The sequence below is a fragment of the Hyperolius riggenbachi genome, chromosome 6 (genome assembly GCF_040937935.1).
Source record: "Hyperolius riggenbachi isolate aHypRig1 chromosome 6, aHypRig1.pri, whole genome shotgun sequence".
NCBI classification, from domain to species: Eukaryota; Metazoa; Chordata; class Amphibia; order Anura; family Hyperoliidae; genus Hyperolius; species Hyperolius riggenbachi.
In genome coordinates, this window is record NC_090651.1 from 251,638,220 (window position 1) to 251,659,197 (window position 20,978).

Genomic DNA, 20,978 nt, shown 5'->3' on the forward strand with positions numbered 1-20,978 from the left:
TTTCTGTTGATATGTGACTAAGAAAATCTGAACCCACTTAAAGCAGTTTTCAGCATGGCCAAACGCATGGGGGGGGGGGGATTGGGGACTGTAGTCATAGGATATTTGTTCTCGACCTTCTTGGTGTTAATCATAAATGTACAGAAATGCAGACTGGGCAATTTACTCCTTACTATTGTAATTCAAAAAATGAGGATATATGATGGCTCTATCCAAGCTTATTCAACCTTGTGACACTAAGCCTGAGCTATTGTATACTAGGCTGTGTGCTGAGGGGGAACTTTGGCAAGATTCACTAACGTAAGCAAAACTATCCTCTCACTGCAGTGCCTCCTCTCCCAATGTCTTCCAGCTAAGATCAATGTTATGAGGAGTGTCAGTGAAGTGTCAGTCCTATATAGTAAAGTCAACCACTTGACGACTGAGGGTTTTTTCCCTTTAAAGGACAACTGAAGTGAGCTGTATATGGAAGCTGCAATATTATTTATTTCCTTTTAATCAATACCAGTTGCCTGGCTATCCTGCAGATCCTCAATATCAGAAACACCTGATCTTCTGTATGCTTGTTCAGGGTCTGTGGCTAAAAGTATTAGAGGCAAAGGATCAGCAGGATAGCCATGCAACTGGCACTGCTTGAAAGGAAATAAATCTGGCAGCCTCCATATCCCACTCACTTCAGTTGTCCTTTAAGGACTAGAGCAATTTTCACCTTTCAGCAGCAATGCTCCTCCCTTTCATTCGCTAATAACTTAATCACTGCTTATCACAACTAAATGATCTATAGCTTGTTTTTTCACCACCAATTAGGCTTTCTTTGGGTGGTACATTATGCTAAGAATTTTTATTGTCAATGCATTTTAATAGGAATAATAACAAAAATGGAAAAAGGAAGAGGAGGAATATATTTTAGATAAAAATAACTCCCAGCATTCAAAAACTCCCAGCATTCAACTTTTTGGCACTGTTTGGCACTAGGGCCAGTGCTCCTAAAGTATGTGATAACTCCAAACCATAACAGCAAAAAAAGTTTTGAATGCAGGATTAGCATCTTTATCACTTAATACACTCAGACCAGTTGCTGTTGAAATTAGATTTTTATGGTGACAATACCGCTTTAAAATAAAACGTTCTACTGTGGTTAAAGCCCACATATTTTATTTGCCCATTTTTCCCAGGTTATTGCAATGTTTAAAATATATTTCCCTAGTACAATGCATGGCACCAAAATTTTATTTGGAAATAAAGGTGCATTTTTCAGTTTTGCGTCCATCACTAATTAAAAGCCCATATTTTAGAAAATAACAGTAATATACCCTCTTGACATAAATATTTAAAAAAATATATATATATTTTTTTTAATGCAAAAGTTTTTGGGGGGTAACTATGGGGGAGAGTGGGAGGTAAGGGTTAATTAGTGTAGGTTTTTACTATTTGGCCTCACTCATTATTTTCCTGAGTGTACTATTAGAATGCAAACAGGAAGTAATGCATGGGATGTGTTACTCCCTTAGTTAAGACCGCAGGCATCTCATTGATGCTGTCTATCATTGACATGTGGAATTGCGTTCCCATTCTTTCATCTCCCTTGTAACGATCCGCTGCAACAATGTGAGCAGGAGTGCGCGGCGGCAATAGACCAATATCTACATCCCTGGGACTTCAGATGAATTTTCTCAGGGCGTAGATATACTGCACTGGATGCAGTAAGTGGTTAACCTCCACCCACCTTGTCAAATATGTACCTAAACTTCAAAGAGAGCCCGAAGTGAGAGACCTAAAAAGGCTGACCTATTTCCTTTTAAACAATGCACATTCCCAGCACGGTGGCGTAGTGCTTAGCGCTCTCGCCTTGCATCGCTGGGTCCCCGGTTCAAATCTCAGCCAGGTCAGCATCTGCAAGGAGTTTGTATGTTCTCCCCGTGTCTGCATGGGTTTCCCCCGGGCACTCTGGTTTCCTCCCACATCCCAAAAACATACCGATAAGTTAATTGGTCCTAGACTAAAATATACATGCACTACACAATACATACATAAACATATGTATGTAGGGACTAGATTGTGAGCTCCTTTGAGGGACAGTTAGTGACAAGACTATATGTACTCTGTACAGCGCTGCGGAAGATGTCGGCGCTATAAAAATACTAAATAATAATTCCTAGGCTGTCCTGCTGATCCACTGCCTCTGATATGTTAAGCCATAGACCTTGAAAGCGAATCAGAGATGAAAAACTAACTATGACAAGTAACTTGTCTATATATATATCTTATCTAAAGTTTAGATAGTTTACACAGCAAATCTAGCTGCTTACAGCTTCAGCAGTTTATGATTATTTATTCCTGTGATACAATGAGGGCAGCCATGTTCTGTTTGTCATTTTACACAAAGGCAAGCTGATAGCATCTACAGCCCTCAGCTCAATCCCCTCTCCTCCTCCCTTCTCCCCTCTGCCTCTGAAATCTCTGGCTAGTAACCTCCTCCTCCTCTTGCCCAGACTGAGCTCCCATAAGCCCTTGCTACATGAGTCTAAGAATGCCAAGGCACTCTGAAGCTGTGGGCGAGGCTTGTTTAGTTTATAGGGAATTTGAGTATTAAAATCAAAACAAAAAAGGCATTTGGCTTGAGGAATGCCCTATAAACTATATGAAAGGAACACAATGAGTAAAAGTTTATCTCGGATCCACTTGAACAAGCATGTAGATCAGGTATTTCTGACTGGATTAGCTGCTTGTTTCAGGTGTGTAATTCAAGCACTACTGACCAGAAAGATCAGCAGGGCAGCCAGGCAACTCGTATTGTTTAAAAGGAAATGAATATGGCAGCCATGTGTTTCTCACTTTGGGTAGGGATGCTCATCCGGATTCCGCGGAAATGCAATTTCCGAAATTCCGATCGGAAATTGCATTTCCGCATCGGAATGCGGAAATCGGTAATGCAAGTGCCGTAGGCGGATTTCCGCCGGAAATCGCGGAAATTTCCGCCGGAAATCGCGGAAATTCCACCCGACTTTAACATTCATTTTCTCAAAAACTATAAGGTCTTTTTGAAAACTTTTTTTTGCATCTTGTTCACAAGATTCGGTTTAATAAATGCTGAAAATTTGGTGTTTCTAGGACTTAAGGGGGCTTTTCTATTAACTGCTAAATTCGGCGGATTTTTGCTGTAATGTAAAATGCAGAAAATCTGCATCTGCCTATTTTCTGCATTTTACATGACAGTAAAAATCTGCCGACTTTAGAAGTTAATAGCAAAACCCCCGTAAGTCCTAGAAACACCAAATTTTCAGGGTTTATTAAACAGAACCTTCTGAGCAAGATGCAAAAAAAAGTTTTCAAAAAGACCTTAAAGTTTTTGAGAAAATTGATGTTAAAGTCTGGCGGAATTTCCGCGATTTCCGGCGGAAATTCCGCCTTGGAATGCGGAAATTGGTAGCGGAAAGCGGAATCGGTAATCGGTACATAACGGAATGCGGAATTACCGCGGAATCGGAATTTGGCATTCCGACCATCCCTAACTTTGGGTTCCTTTTAACCGATACTTGCCCTTTGTTGCCTTCATTTTTGCTTTAGCTACAAGTTTTAGTGCTCTTTTGGTGCAATTTCCTCAGACACCCAGATGCACAGTTGAGGCAGGAAGTCTATTTTCACACTAGCCCTCAATCCACTGACACCGTAACCACCTGCGTTGTTGATCAGTGGTCAACTTCAGCAAAGAATTGCACTCGTGTGTACATCTCACTGAATATCTGAATCCTTTTCGTTTAACTGTTAATGTTTTTATATTTTAGATCATTGATCCATTCGTAGAAGTTGAGATAATTGGTTTGCCTGTAGACTGCTTCAAAGAACAAACCCGTGTTGTAGATGACAATGGTAAGTAAACAGTCCTTTCCAGGGAAATCAAGCTTTATGTTGTGCTGGATGTGTGTTCCCCAGTGGTGCCTGCACATACTGCAATCCCAATGTACTGTTTTCTAGCTGGTTTGATTGAATTGGCTGGAAAATAAACAACTTGATTGTTTTTTTATTTTAAAACCCTTTTGATGAAATTGTCAGATTCGTGTGTTGCGTCATGTTAAAGATACACGATCAATACCCAAGTGTTCTGAAATGACTATGTACAAATTAAGTCTAAGTAGCTGTGTAAATATTTTCCTACTATTCATGTTAAATATCAGAGGCAAAAGCTGTAATTCATTCTGTGTAGATTGTAGCTACGTTTGGAATGTCTCATTTGCACAGGTATGAATCTCTGCAGTCTGATATACTAAGAATGGTGTAATATTGAAGCAGAGCTATATGAAAATAGGTATCCGGTTTTATCCACACAATTACAAATGTTTGTTGCACATAAGATACACTTCCACTGCTCTGTGAGAGAAAGCTCTGCCTGTCTCTGACAGCTCTCTGCACACACAGAGTTAATAGATGCGCTGTGAGGGAATCCCCCCCCCCCCCCCCCCTCCCCTCATGGCTCACTCTGGCGTCAGATTAGAGAAGACTGCCATCAAAAAGTTGTGAAAAGAATTAGATAACAGTAAACAGACATAAGGATACAACTGTATACATCAGTACTTAGCAGCACTTTCCAAACATTTCCTATCTAAACCACTGTAGATCCACTAGTCATCATAAATACTGTATCTAAAATGAATGCCCTGTTTTTTCCCTGTAGCATAAAATATATAGCGTGGAAAAAGTAATTTTTATTTTGAAGCTAGATATTCTTACAGTTCTGGGCTGTGGCTACATGATTTAACCTACAGCTGAACAGGTGATGTACTTCTCTCCCAGCATGCATCTGACTTGGTAGTTTCCTGTAGGCTTTAAAGCAAAAGTTTTTGCAATTATATATATTTTTTTTTGCTACAGGAATGTCATTCATTCATTTTAGATCAATACAGTTAGCAATGGTAGATAATTAATGCTTACAGCCTTACGCAAAATTGCCTGTAGCATATTTTCTCATATAATATTAAATGCGTGCAAATTATTGTGCAAAAATATTACATGCACCCAACTAAAAATCAAGCAGCACAATCAGCTATAATATTACATCTAAGTATACATCACATCTGGAGCATACAAAGTGGAAATATACCTGATGAGTACCATACTACATACAAATAGCTAATGGTACTTTTATTATTTAACCACCTTGGCGGTAATGACAAGCTCAGCTCGTCCGTTACTGCCAGGCTGGATATCTGGCCAGGTGGGTCGTTTTTTACAAAAAAAAATTTTTAAAACACGCAGCTAGCACTTTGTTAGCTGCGTGTTTAATTTGATCGCCGCCGCTATGTGCCGCGAAAGAGGGCCCCCCAGACCCTTAGCGCAGCCTGGCCAATCACCGCCAGGCTGCGCTATGGGGTGGATCGGGACTTCCCCTGACGTCATGACGTCGATGACGTAATTCCGATCGTCGCCATGGCAACTAGGGAAGCCCTAATAGGAAATCCCGTTCAGAGCGGGATTTCCCATTAGGTATGATTGCCGGAGGCGATCGGAGGGGTGGGAGAGAGAGCGCAGGGATGGGGGAATCATGTAGCTAGCGCTAGGCTAGCTACATTATTAAAAAAAAAAGTAAAAAAAACCCACCCGCGGCCAAGCGCTGCAAAAAATCAAATCGCCAGGGTGGTTAAAGCATAACTAAAATGGTATGCCGTAACTTTGGGTTGTGAAGTGGGAAAAAAAAACCAAACAATCAACTCTAACAAGAAACCTTCATTTATACATTCTGTAAAGTTGTATATATGAACATTCTGTAGCGCATAGCCAGGTAAACCTGTTGGACAAAAGCTTAAACTGGTTTGCAAGAGAGGTGAGAGTGGCTTATTTCAAATGGGAACAACCATCACTATACAACAGGACATGAAGCCTTCACTAGCATTTATAATCAACGTATGAGGTAGGTAGGCATAATAAAATAGTAGCATCATATGTTGATGATTAATGTTGTTGAAGGCTTCCTCCCCTGTATAGCGAAGTTTGTTCCAGTTTGAAATAAATAGCTCTTACCTCTATTACAAACCAGTTTAAGTTTCTATTAAAAATATATAAATTATGTACAAATACAATACACTCCTTCAGTCAGGCCCTTAAAGAATCAGCACCCCCCCCCCCCCAAAAAAATGTTTTCAGCCTGGTGGCATGAAAAAGGGTGCTCACCAAAATTAGCCGGGTGAAACAACAATGACATACAATGAGCGCTAGTACAGAAGATTATGTCTGGGTGATGGTGAATACTTCTAAATATGGTATTGATAAATCGTAAGTAGACACCCCTTTTAGCTTATAAACACATGATATAGTTATATGTGAATATCGTAATATACAGCGTACTCACCGTTAATAGGTTAAAATCCGTTGGTGTATCTCATAAAAAGCAAAACAATATCTTGCGTATGGTCAGTTCATAATCACAAATTAATTTATCTATCACATAGTTTGTTGCAGTTATTTATCTACAGTTGTGCTGCAAAATTCAGGTAACACCATAAACACAGGTCATGCAGTCAATATTAATAGTATAATTATTATTATTACTAATCTGTATTTATACTATCATAGCTTTGGTAGTGCTACTATAGCAATGCAGATTTGTCTTGTGTAATGTGTTGGAGATTTTAACACTATTAAACTATATAAATTGGAAAATGCGTGGACTGAATTAGCAAACCTTTTTCTTTTTAATCTTGTAGGTTTTAACCCGATGTGGGAGGAAACATTAGTGTTAACAGTACACATGCCAGAGATCTCGCTAATACGCTTCTTGGTATGGGATCATGATCCAATTGGACGGGACTTTATTGGACAGAGAACCATTTCATTTAGTAGCATGATGCCAGGTAAGTTACTCTGCTATGTTGACGTCCCCCACTCTGTGATGAGGCTTCTTCCCGAAACTAGTTTCCTGAATCTCCTAACTTTCCTCTTTCTCGCTCGGTGCAGTGAAACACTGATTTTTCCCATTTCTTGGCCAATCATAATTTTTTTAAATTGTTTACAAACTTTTCATGTTGCTAGAAACCACAAACCGTTTCAGTACCATGTGCACACTATTGGTTAATCAAAAGGTTAAGATCATTACGGTTCTAAAGAAGACCTAGACTATAAAGTGTGCGCCCCCCCCCCCCCCCCCCCCCCCCCCCGTCTACCGTCTACCCAATCATGCTGAGTTAGTTTTTAAGGTCTTCGTTATTCTTCATTTCTTGGCATTGTCCTCTTAGCCTAGGTGATTCCTGCAGATCCCTTTTTTTCCCCATTTTTGCGCTGCTAGTCACAATAAATGTCACCGGTCTGTTATAGGGTATCTTGAGCATAGTTATGACTCTGTCTTATACTCGTCTCCTGCAGGTTATCGACATGTGTACCTAGAAGGTATGGAAGAAGCGTCCATCTTTGTTCATATAGCCATTAATGACATCAGTGGTAAGGTGGGTATAACTAAATATCAGTAGCATAGATTATATCTGACTGACAATCCTGTATAGGGGTTGTCACCTCATTTGGATGTTTGTAAATTATCTAAAATCTGGTTCATGACCTGGAGATATTCTGTAATTGGTTCACATGTTTTGCTTATTCTGTTTATTTTTGCAATGATTTTCTTTTATTCAAGTGCTTGTAGTAGCAATATAGAGATTATTCATTTGCAAGTGACATTGATGGAATGTAACTTCCCTGTATATTGTCCATGTCCGCTATTTGAAGATGAACTTGCCCGCTGCTGGCTTACTATCTTCAATCACTTCCATGTTCTAGGAAGTCATTGGTTGGGAAATTGCCAGATTGTTAATTGTTTGTTAATTTGTGATGTTGTTAGAGGCAAATATTCAGATGGGAGGAAACTGGTCCCAACAGTCTAGAAAGCTTGTAATTGGTTATTTTCAGATATGTTTTCCTGTCGACATCTTTCAGCTGAACAGATTTGCAATCCTAGGGCATGATCAGAATTACAAATTATATCTTTCTATTAATGTGTAGATGATGATTTATCATAGAGGCTTTTGAACTTGTCTGCCGTGTTACTCTTTTATCACAAAACAAAAGCCATAATGAGATGGCATGATAAGCTATTGATTGGAAAAGCTTCCACTTAAAGAATTCCACTATAAGCTGCCAGCCACTAGAGTAACCGCAACACAACTCTCTCCTGAGTCATAGAAAAATCACTGGAAAGTAATCTTTTCTTTCAGATAACCATACAGCCAAATACAAGGAGCCTTTTTTTTTTGCTGTATGACTTGTAAGGGTAACTACAGCGGTGTATGGTGTCTTGAGGACATACAAGCTACAACATGTTCTTTGCAGTGCACATTCTGTTTATTTGTGGAATGGCAACAAAACTTCTGTTCATTGAAATGTACAGCAGTGCATTGTGTGCTGCCAAGTTGGATGTGAGAATGACCCATTTAAACACTGGTTCAGAATGACTGTTTTTGTGTGTTGCATTAAAATGGAAAATACAACATTGCATAATCCCCTGTGAAAACTGGATCAAGGAGCATTTTTAGTGGATAAAGAAGAAAAAAAAAACGGTCCACTTAGGGAGGGTCAATGAGATGCCAATCATTTTGAGTTGATGGAGCATTATACACATTTTGTATGTACATTTATGCAGCTTCAAAATGAACCAATCAGATCCTGCTGAGGTAAAATTCGATTGAGCTATTTTTAAGCTGCATAAAATTGCACATTTAAAATTTGCATAATCCTGCATCAACTTGAAATTATTTGCATCTCATTGATCATCCCTAGCCCCCCCCCCCCCCCCCCCTCAAAAAGGATAAAAACATATCTAGAAAGTTTTAGCTATAAAAATGTAAAGATACAATATTGTTTAAAACTGCTTAGTAGTATTTATTAAGCAAGCCCTCTTTTATAAAAGTCTCTATCTATCTATCTATCTATCTATTTATCTATCCTCCCTAAATGCTACTGCCCTCATAACCCCAACCTAAACCTTTTGCCCAAACATAACTTTCAATCTAATGGAACCTGTGAAGTGTAACTGTCGGGCATAAAATCAAAAATCAATTATTTTATTTTTATCTGGTAAACAAGTAATAAGGATGCTAATCAGGCAATCCAAAAGTTAAAATCACTGTAACTTTTCTTGTTGATAAATGATCATTCCCCAATTTACCTGACTCTTATTTGTTGGTACGTTGCCGCACAAAGGAAGTTGCAGGGCATGTTGGGTTGTCTTTTTTTTTTTTTGCTTCTTTATTTCCCCTCAGACTTAACTAATGTACGGAAGCAAAAAAGGACAACCCAGCATGCCCTGCAACTTCCTTTGTGTGTACCAAATTTTTTGTGTACCAAATAAGAGTCAGGTAAACTGGGGAATGATCATTTATCGACAAGACATGTAATAGAGATTTTATTGTTAAGGAGAAAAAGCAGTATGACCGCCACTCAAATATAGGGACTGGAAACAGCACTGGATTCTGGTCACCACCGTGCTCACATCCATAAACCAAAGTAGTACTTAAACGAAGAGAATGAAAGCAGATCTGGCTCCGGCTGCAGTTAACCAATTTAATCCAGTGGGTACAGCATACAAACAAGTAGTGAAAGGGTCGGCCTAACAGCCGTTTCGCAGGTCTCCCTGCTTCTTCAGAGGCACATAGAGGTGTGCCTCTGAAGAAGCAGGGAGACCTGCGAAACGGCTGTTAGGCCGACCCTTTCACTACTTGTTTGTATGCTGTACCCACTGGATTAAAGGAAATTGGTTAACTGCAGCCGGTGCCAGATCTGCTTTCATTCTCTTCGTTTAAGTTAATAGAAATTTTAACTTGTGGATTGCCTGGTTAGCATCCTTATTACTGTGTTAACCAGATGAAAATAAAGAATTGATTTTTGATTTTATGCCTGACAGTTACACTTTAAAGTACCCATTAGCGATGCAATTTTAGCAAATGATCGGCCTTCCGATACGATAATTGTGAACAGATTGTGATGACGGACGGTGCCAAAGACCACAAAAGTTCATATTAACTATCAGATTATCGATTTGGGGATTGATTCTATCTGAAATCATCTCCTCATTAATATTTTAAATTCCATTTATGAATCCAATCAATATGAGTTATGATTGTTTCCTTCCAATCGCAATTATCGGATTAAAAGGTCGACTGTTCTGTAAAATCTCAGTCAAGGGCCTGTTCATATGGACATGTTTCCAGATGTTTTTTATGTGGTTACCCGATAGCTTACAAGCTGTACATCTGTCCTATTTCTATCACTCCCGACATGAATTCCAACTATCCAATGGTCAAAAAATGTAGTTGAATTGGTGATTGTACAGGCAGTCAACAACCATGGCAGGTTATCACAGTTCTCTCACTCTGAATTTAGCATCTATCACACAGCTGGGGCATAGGAACTGTTGTAATGGAATGGTGAGCAAATGCCTGTGAGCGTTATGGCTGCAATGTGGCCAATTGTATTGCTCTACCGTACAAATGTGATACGGTCCACATATGCGCACACATGCAGGTATTCCCATATATAAACCCACACATTCATCCATTTCTAAGCTCACACAGCAGCACCAGCACATACACAGGATCCACCCAACCTGCCAGTATATACCTATGTCACACTCTTCCCCCACCTGTTGTATTCTCCATCCTGTAGCTCTATCATCATTAAAGGGAGGCTTCCCAAGTTCTCTCATCTGCACATTTTGCTTTCTGCTCTCGCCTTCGGCCTGGAAACCACTAGAGCATTTTTGTGAGCGTTTAGGGAGCGCTTTCAATTGCTAGCGATTTCCCTAAACGCTCTGCCAATGTAAATGGATGGGAAAGATTCCACTAGAGTGACAGGACATGCAACATTTTGGGAGCATTTCCATTCTAATGTATTGTATAGGAGCAAGGAAATTGCTTCCAAAATTGTTAGCAAAACACTATCACAAATCGCTAGCGATTGCAATTTCTACTGGGTTCCTGGCCTTCATGCTGCTGGACTTCTGCAAAGTTCCAAACAGTAGCAGCTCCACAATAGTGATGGTCAACGAGATGCAAATAATTCCAAGCTGATCACAGGTTTTTACTAATTGCTTGTAAATTGATGCGTATTGACAATGTACCAATGGCATGAAGCAGCTGTGAGATTTAATTGGACAATAGTCAAGCTGCTTATATTTGCATAAAAATGATTGCATCTCATTGGCCATCCTGACTCAAATAAGTGTGTTGCGCACTTACGGTAATTACCATAAGGCGGCACCAAAGTAATCGATGTATAGAAATGGACCTTTGGTTATCTACAGTAAAAACTGCATGGCAAAATGACTTTATGCTCCAGAGCAGGGGTCCCCGAACGTTTTTGGTCAAGGGCCGGGTCAACATACTTCAGACTGCTGGAGGGCCAGAACATATACATAAAATGATGTTGAAAAACTTTACATTGAATCTAGGTATTGATTCCCCCAATCATGCCTGGAGGAGACCTCCAAGTAGCAGCCATTCAGTCCTGCAGTGCCCGAAGAACGCCTTTGTGCACCAGACAGTGAAACATACCCAGGTGACATGTTGGACCGCAGTGGCACCTGATGCTGAGTTGGAAGCCAGTGAATGATTGCTCGCTGGCTTCTATAGTATGTGGATAGGTGGTGCCAGCACTGCTACGCTATATGCGGGCCGCCAATATTTAAAGGTGCAGTGGCCCACATCTATAAGTTATACATTTTGTGTTTGGGGGCCAGTAAAAATGCCTCTGGGGGCCGCATTTGGCCCGCGGGCCGTAGTTTGAAGACCACTGCTCCAGAGCTACACCTATAAGAAGTACTTCCACTGTTTAGTTCAGAAGGAGGTTCCCAGTGTCCGAGAAAAGTACTCCCCTTTCCATCCTTGATCCTTTGAAGCCTTATAATTGGTTCTTTAAAGAACACCTAAACTGAGAGGAATACGGAGGCTGCCATATTTATTTTCTTTTAAGCTATACCAGTTGTTTGGCTTCCGGTTGATCTTTCATGCATCAGTAGCATCTGAGTCACCCACCTGAAACAAGCATGCAGCAAATCCAGATCCAGCCAAACTTCAGACAAACGTGCTCTGCATGCTTTCTCGGGGTCAATGGCTAAAAGTATTAAACTCAGAGAATCAGTAAGACAGCCAGGCAGTGTGCATTGTTTAAAAGGAAAAAAAATGTTAGCCTCCATATCCCAGTCACTGCAGGTGTCCTTTAATGTTGTGGATGGCTCCACTGACCAGCATAGAAGCTCAAGTTAGTTCTAGTTTTGGTTATGTCTATTCAGGGCCGGGCCGAGGCATAGGCTGGAGAGGCTCCAGCCTCAGGGCGCAGTGTAGGAGGGGGCGCAGAATTCATTCAGCTTTCATTCCTAATTGTGTTTGAAGCAGAAAGAAATAAGAAAAGGGGATACATGGCAGTGACTGCAAGCCAGATAACTAGAGATTAAGGTGTTGGGGAGGTTGTGGGCCCTGTGGCGCCTCTTAGTCTAATAGTAATCAGTGTGTGATGGCTGGGGTGGCAGGGATGGAGGGGCGCACATTGGTGTCTCAGCCTTGGGTGCTGGAGGACCTTGTCCCGGCTCTGTCTATTCTATTCAATGCTAAAAACAGACATGCAGTTTGCCCTGTAGATAGCCTCATAATAGTTTCTCATATTGTATAAGCTCAACTCATTTGTCCACTCATATTCAAATTCAATTTCTGCAAAAATATGAACTATGGTCTATGGTCACACCTGCAGTTTTATTTTTTTATGCTCCTCACAGCACAACTATGCTGCATTTCCTTTTAAACAATACCAGTTGCCTGGCAGCCCTTCTGGTCTAATTGGCTACTGTAGTGGATGAATCACACCAGAAACAAGCATGCAGCTAATCTTGTCAGATCAGACAATAATGTTAGAACCACTTGATCTGCATGCTTGTTCTATGGCTAAAAGTATTAGAGGCAGAGGATGAACAGGATAGGCAGGCAACTGGTATTAAAGGGGAACTGAAGTGAGAGTGATTTGGTGGCTGCCATATTTATCTCCTTTTAAAAAATACCAGTTGCCTTGCTGTCCTGCTGATCTATTTGGCTACAATAGTGTCTGAATCACACCAGAAACAAGCATGCAGCTAATCTTGTTAGATCTGACAATGTCAAACAGCTGATCTGCTGCATGCTTGTTCAGGGGTTATGGCTAAAAGTATTAGAGGCAGAGGATCAGCAGGATAGCCAGGCAACAGTTATTGCTTAAAAGTAATTAAATATGGCAGCCTCCATATTACTCTCACTTCAGTTGCCCTTTAACTTTTATTTTTGAATTGATCTATGCAGGCTGTTAGGATTTCTCTTTAGCTAACTTATCCTGTTAAGAACTCTTTGCAGTGACTGGTGTTTATAAATGCACATAAAAACAATGTTACAAGTTGAAATTATATTTATTGGAATCTGTACAAGGTGTATGTTCACTGAGAGATCTATTTTTTTTCCTAGACTATTTCATTTTCATTTTAAGTGCTGATCATAAATATATTGGACTCTAGATGGCAGTATAAACCAAAGAACCAGCTGACTGGCTGAAACATAATGCTTATTGCCTAGGCTAGTACCATACAATTTTCTGTTAGATTTTCTGTTTTTTTTGTAGAGACTGGTCATTATCTCTGGTGCATTGTCTTCTGGTTATCGCCTACTGAATAGAACAATGCCTAATTGCTAGGCAGATAGATGGTTAAATAGATAATTTCCAACATATTGGAAATTATCTTTCTGACATCTATTGCTGGGCATACACAGTTTGTTTCTGCCCCTCGATTCTCCCGTTCGATTGTTTTGCCGCTCGATTCTGCAGTCGATTCTCTTATCTTCCGCTCGTTTTTCTTATCTTTTTCCATTCACTTCTATCACAAATCGAGCAGTGAAACGATTGAGCGGGAGATCTGACATGTCGGAAATTATCTATCGAGCCATCTATCTGGCTCAAAAACAAACAGTGTATTCCCAGCATAACAGAAAATATATTAGAAAATTGTATGAATTACAGCGATCTCTTCTTTTATATGTACTTGGGGTTGCGTCTCCCTAGCAATTGCAACATTTGTGATTTGTTCACTTTTTACCAAGTTATTTACCTAGCCAGTTTGAGGGAATGTGTGATTTTGCAGACTTCCTTCAAGCACAATGGCTCAGACAGTGCTGAAGGCAGCGCGCACAGTGGTAAATTTGCATTAATTAGGAAGGCACATTATTTTGGGCATTGCACAGCTATACCTTTTACAATAAATGTATCGAAAGTCAGGGACATATTTCTGAAAGTGAAAAGTCCACATCTCTGAAAAGGCTACATGGGCCAGGGTCTAGGGTAGCTTCTGCCCAAAAGGACGGCTCGACATGGAAGAGGAGGTGGTTGCAAATAGAGAAGGAAGGTTACAAATGGGGAGTAACACATAGAAGAAAGGAGCAACCGCTGCAGAGTGAGCTATGCATGGACGTTACACATGGAAGAGGGGTCTGCATATAGAATGGGAGGGGGGTGCTAAACATGGAAGGGAAGCCGCAAGAAATTTGGCCTGGAGGTGGAAAGGTGTACAGTGGGTTGCAAAAGTATTCGTCCCCCTTGAAGTTTTCCATATATTGTCATATTACTGCCACAAACCTGAATCCATTTTATTGGAATTTCACATGAAAGACCAATACAAAGTGGTGTACATGTGATAAGTGGAATGAAAATCATACATGATTCCAAACCTTTTTTTACAAATAACTCCAAAGTGGTGTGTGCATAATTATTCAGCCCCCTTTGATCTGAGTGCAGTCAGTTGCCTATAGACATTGCCTGATGAGTGCTAATGACTAAATAGAGTGCACCTGTGTGTAATCTAATGTCAGTACAAATACAGCTGCTCTGTGAGGGCCTCAGAGGTTGTCTAAGAGAATATTGGGAGCAACAACACCGTGAAGTCCAAAGAACACACAAGACAGGTCCAAGACAGGTCAGGGATCAAGTTATTGAGAAATTTAAAGCAGGCTTAGGCTACAAAAAGATTTACAAAGCCTTGAACATCCCCCGGAGCACTGTTCAAGCGATCATTCAGAAATGAAAGGAGTATGGCGCAACTGTAAACCTACCTAGACAAGGCCATCCACCTAAACTCACAAGCCGAACAAGGAGAGCGCTGATCAGAAATGCAGCCAAGAGGCCCATGGTGACTCTGGACGAGCTGCAGAGATCTACAGCTCAGGTGGGAGACTCTGTCCATAGGTCAACTATTAGTCATGCACTGTACAAAGTTGGCCTTTATGGAAGAGTGGCAAGAAGAAAGGCATTGTTAACAGAAAGCATAAGAAGTCCCGTTTGCAGTTTTCCACAAGCCATGTGGGGGACACAGCAACCATGTGAAAGATGGTGCTCTGGTCAGATGAGACCAAAATTGAACTTTTTGGCCAAAATGCAAAACGCTATGTGTGGCAGAAAACTAGCACTGCACATCACTCAGAACAAACCATCCCCACTGTCAAATATGGTGGTGGCAGCATCATGCTCGGGGGTGCATCTCTTCAGCAGGGACAATGAAGCTGGTCAGAGTTGATGGGAAGATGGATGAAGCCAAATACAGGGCAAACTTGGAACAAAACCTCTTGGAGACTGCAAAAGACTTGAGACTGGGGCGGAGGTTCACCTTTCAGCAGGACAATGACCCTAAACATAAAGCCAGGGCAACAATGGAATGGTTTAAAACAAAACATATCTATGTGTTAGAATGGCCCAGTCAAAGTCCAGATCTAAATCCAATTGAGAATCTGTGGCAAGATCTGAAAACTGCTGTTCACAAACGCTGTCCATCTAATCTGACTGAGCTGGAGCTGTTTTGCAAAGAAGAATGGGCAAGGATTTCAGTCTCTAGATGTGCAAAGCTGGTAGAGACATACCCTAAAAGACTGGCAGCTGTAATTGCAGCAAAAGGTGGTTCTACAAAGTATTGACTTAGGGGGCCGAATAATTACGCACACCCCACTTTGCAATTTTTTATTTGTAAAAAAATGTTTGGAATGATGTATGATTTTCGATCCACTTCTCACGTGTACACCACTTTGTATTGGTCTTTCACGTGGAATTCCAATAAAATTGATGCATGTTTGTGTCAGTAATGTGACAAAATGTGGAAAACTTCAAGGGTGCCGATTACTTTTGCAACCCACTGTAAATCTGACCTTATGAAAGTTCTTACCTGACAGCATCCTTTAGCTACTCATTGCTAAACGAATGGGAGTTCCTTCTCTAGCACACAACAGATCACCTGATGCAGGCCATCTCCTCCTACTGTAGCACTACATCTCCGCAGTTCCTCCATGTTCCATGTGTTCCACTATTAGCTTCACCCGGCGCCCTTTTCCAATGTATGCCCAGGTATGGCCACCTGGTAAATTTTGACTCCGTTCAATTTCTCCATAAGCAAAACATTCTAAGAAGCTTTATTTCACTTAACATAGATATGGGCATATCCTATACCAAGAAAACCCTGTCCAAGGCAGTAGAAAGTGATATGCTCTCCATCCAGACAAGGAAAATGTCAGTTCCACTGTATGAGCCTCAGTCTACCTGACCGTGGTCAGAATAGCTCGGTTTAATATACCAGCCATTAGAGATGGCCCAAACAGTTCGCCGCCGAACGGCGAAACCTTTCCGGAAGTTCGGTTTGCCCCCATAGTGCACCATTAGGGTCAACTTTGACCCTCTACATCACAGTCAGCAGGAACATTGTAGCCAATCAGGCTACACTCCCTCCTGGAGTCACTCCCACCCTTATAAAAGGCAGGCACCGCCGGCCATTATACTCGTGTGCCTGCAGTAAATAGAGAAGGGACAGCTGCTGCAGACAGAGCAGACTCTCATAGGGAAAGATTAGTTAGGCTCTTGTAGGATTCTTAGCGTGCTCCTTGCTGATTCTTATTGCTAAAATGGCACCCCACAAAAGCTCTTTTGAGAGATAATCTTGTTGTGATCTCTTTTTTTTCTTTTTTTTCCCCCTGTGTGCCCCACTGACATTTGTGTTGCATAGACAGCCTTGATAAGCCATACTGTGTTTGTGCCACTGCCAGGCCCAGCACATTCATTGACTACCTGTGTGTATGACAGGTGCACACATTGTAATACCCATTACTGCATATACCTACCTACCTGTTGTTCACAGTGCTCCCACCCACCCACCTACCTATGTGAGTTGAGCGCACGCAGTGTCACTGTGCCTGTCCGCTACCTGTCTGTGTGTTACAGGTGCACATTGTAATACCCATCACTGCATATACCTACCTACCTGTTGTTCACAGTGCACCCACCTACCTACCTACGTGAGCGCACGCAGTGTCACTGTGCCTGTCTGCTACCTGTCTGTGTGTGACAGGTGCACATTGTAATACCCATCACGGCATATACCTACCTGTTGTTGTGTTCAATGCACCCACCTCATCACTGCATATACCTACCTGTTGTGTTCAGTGCACCCACCTACCTACGTGAGTGCACACAGTGTGATATACCACTCCGTGCATACCTGTTAACTGCACCTGTGTGACTGCACATTGTATTAGTCAGGTCAATGCATACCTTTCACTTCATCCCCTCCCCCCCCCCCCCCCGATATGGACACAACGGGCAAAACGGGCAGAGGTAGAGGCAGACCCAGAGGAAGGCCACCTGGCAGGTCTGTGCGAGGTCGTGTTGATGTGATTTCGTGCGGACCTTGACCAAAGTACAGTGCTCAGAAGAAGGCACGTCCCATCAACGCCTAAGATTGTCAGGACGTGGTTGACTATTTAACACAGAACACCTTATCTTCTGCAGCCGCCAGCGCTACTACAAGCACCACATCAGTTGCATTTGACACTTCGCAGGAGTTAATTGGTGAGGAATTAACTGATTCACAGCCATTATTGTTACAACCAGATGAAGACGCTAAGCAAGTTACACCACCTCATATGTCTGAGTTAGGCGGCGACACTATGAACATAACATGTGAAGATGATGAAGTACCTGCTGTTGGTGCAGTTTTGGAGGTGTCTGAGGCAAGCAAAGCTGGGCAGGATGATTATGATGACGATGATACGGATCCCACGTATGTTCCCAATAGAGGAGATGAACAGGGGGACAGTTCAGAGGGGGAGTCCGAGAGGAGTAGGAGGAGACAAGTTGCTGAAAGAAGCAGGGGGAGCTTGTCATCAGAAACAGCTGGTGGCAGTGTCCGGCGCCATGTATCGCCACCTATGGACAGCCAGCCAGCATGCCCTTCAAAATCAGCTGCTGATGCCACCATAGTGCCATCACCCCAGGGGGGCCCAGCAGTTTGGAAATGTGTTCATGTGTCTGCCTCAGATCGGAGCAATGCCATCCTCCAAAAATTGAGCAGTGGAAAGGCCAACACTCACGTAGGAACAAGTGCCTTACGAAGGCACATGGAGAAAAGGCACAAACTGCAATGGGAAGAGCACCTGAGCAGAAGCGGCACATAAAAGAAAAGCCACCCTCCTTCTCCTCTACCTCCTTAAGGTGCAGCATCTTCAGCCGCTTTCTCCCTTGCACCTTCACAGCCACCCTCCTCCACTCCGCCTCTGCCCTTGAGCGGTTCCTGCTCCTTTGCCCACAGCAGCCAGGTGTCCGTGAAGGAAATATTTGAGTGGAAGAAGCCAATTTCTGCCAGTCACCCCCTTGCCCGGCGTCTGACAGCTGGTGTGGCGGAACTGTTAGCTCGCCAGCTGTTACCATACTAGCTGGTGGACTCTGAGGCCTTCCGTAAATTTGTGGCCATTGGTACACCGCAGTGGAAGATGCCAGGCCGCAATTTCTCTAAAAAGGCAATACCCAAACTGTACTGTGAAGTGGAGAGGCAAGTGGTGTCATCTCTGGCACACAGCGTTGGGTCAAGGGTCCACCTGACCACGGATGCCTGTTCTGTCAAGCACGGTCAGGGCCACTACATTACTTACACAGCTCATTGGGTCAACCTGGTGACCGATGGCAAGCAGGGGATATGTGGCTGTGCAGCAGACCAACTTGTTGTGACACCTCCACGGCTTGCAGGCAGGCCTCCTGCCACCTCCTCTCCTCCTGCTACATCCTCTCCCCCTGCTACATCCTCTCCTACTGCTACATCCTCTTCGCTGTCGTCATCCTCTTCCTCCTTGGCTGAGTGGCAGTTCAACTCTACTGGTGCTGCAATCTCCTCTCCAGCTACACAGCCCCAGCTCCCCAGGGCCTATGCTGCATGCCAGGTACGACGTTGTCACGCCATCTTAGACATGTCTTGCCTCAAAGCGGCGAGTCACACTGGAGCAGCTCTCCTGGCTGCTCTTAACAAACAGGTGGATCAGTGGGGGACCCCGCACCAACTGGAGATGGGCAACGTGGTGCAATCTCCTTTCCGCTTTGAATTCGGGAAAGCTGACACATGTACCCTGCATGGCACATGTGCTCAATCTAGTCATTCAAAGATTTGTGTTAAAGTACCCAGGCTTAGAGGACGTCCTGAAGCAGGCCAGGAAGTTGTGTGGGCATTTCAGGCGTTCTTACACGGCCATGGCACGCTTTGCGGTCATTCAGCAGAGAAACAACTTGCCGGTGAGGCGCTTGATATGTGATGGCCCGACTCTCTGGAATTCGACCCTGGTCATGTTTTCTTGCCTGCTAGAACAGGAGAAAGTCATCACCCAGTACCTCTACAATTACAGTAGAAGGACACAATCTGGGGAGATGGGGATATTGTGGCCCAACAACTGGACAGTGATGCGAAATGCATGCAGGCTCATGCGGCCGTTTGAGGAGATGGCCAACCTGGTGAGTGGCAGTGAAGGCACCATCAGCGACTTGATCCCGTACGCTTACTTTCTGGAGCGTGCCGTGCGTAGAGTGGTGGATCAAGCTGTGGAGGAGCGTGAAGAGGAACAGTTACGGCAGGAACAGTTGTGGGAGAAATTTACATCAGAATCCGATGTTTTCTCAACACCTGCGGCAGCACAGAGGGGGGAGGAGGAGGAAGAGTCGTGTGGGGAAGAGGAGTCAGACTCTGATGATGAGGAAGGTGTTTCTTTGGAGGAGGAGGCGGCGGCAGAAGAACAACCGCAGCAGGCGTTGCAGGGGGCTTGTGCTGCTCAACATTCCCGTGGTATTGTTCATGGCTAGGGGGAGGAGAAGGACTTATCTGACGTCACTGAGGAAGAGCAAGAGGAGATGGAGAGTACGTCTGGATCCAACTTTGTGCAGATGTCGTCTTTCATGCTGTCCAGCCTGTTAAGGGACCCCCGTATAAAAAAACTCAAGGGGAATGAGCTGTACTGGGTGGCCACGCTACTAAACACTCGGTATAGGCACAAAGTGGCGGACATGTTACCAACTCACCAGAAGGCAGAAAGGATGCAGCACATGCAGAACAAGCTGGCAAGTATGCTTTACAATGCGTTTAAGGGTGATGTCACAGCATAATGCAATAAAGATACCACTGCCAGTAATCCTCCTCCTATGTCCACACAGGCAAGGACAGGACGCTCCAGCGATCTCATGGTGATGTCGGACATGCAGACATTCTTTAGTCCAATGCCTCGCCTTTGTACTTCCAACCACCCTCCACCAATGCCTGGACCGGCAGGTAGCCGACTACCTGGCCTTAAGTGTGAATGTAGACACTGTGAGCAGCGATGAACCCTTGCACTACTAGGTGCGCAGGCTTACCTGTGGCCACAGCTGTCTCAATTTGCCATCCAACTTCTGTCTTGCACTGCCTCAAGTGTCCTGTCAGAAAGGACCTTCAGCGCAGCTGGAGGCATTGTCACTGAGAAGAGAAGTCGCCTAAGTCACAAGTCACCGACTGTCAGTCTCCACACACAGCATCTCTGCCTGCACGCCGTGTGACTAGCTGCCTGCCCCAAGACTAAGTCGCTCCCCACACAGGATCTCTGCCTGCAGGCCGCTTTCCTTTTACGCCACCACCAACAGGGTTCAGGACTCCTGGCGGATTCCTGAATTTT

At 43.1% G+C, this 20,978-nt stretch overlaps 1 protein-coding gene and 1 long non-coding RNA gene across 15 annotated transcripts in view; one reads left to right on the top strand and one right to left on the bottom strand.

Moving 5' to 3' along the window:
• The window catches only part of PLCH2 (phospholipase C eta 2), a 1,280,386-nt gene that overhangs the window by 1,188,825 nt on the left and 70,583 nt on the right, over positions 1-20,978 (top strand). For all 14 annotated transcript variants that reach the window (XM_068240676.1, XM_068240675.1, XM_068240674.1 and 11 more), the window contains 3 exons: positions 3,786-3,870; positions 6,699-6,845; positions 7,354-7,433. In XM_068240676.1, the coding sequence (XP_068096777.1) occupies positions 3,786-3,870; positions 6,699-6,845; positions 7,354-7,433 (312 nt within the window). The remainder of the gene's footprint in view (positions 1-3,785; positions 3,871-6,698; positions 6,846-7,353; positions 7,434-20,978) is intronic.
• The window catches only part of LOC137521439 (uncharacterized), an 81,960-nt gene that overhangs the window by 30,798 nt on the left and 30,184 nt on the right, over positions 1-20,978 (bottom strand). The window lies entirely within an intron of this gene.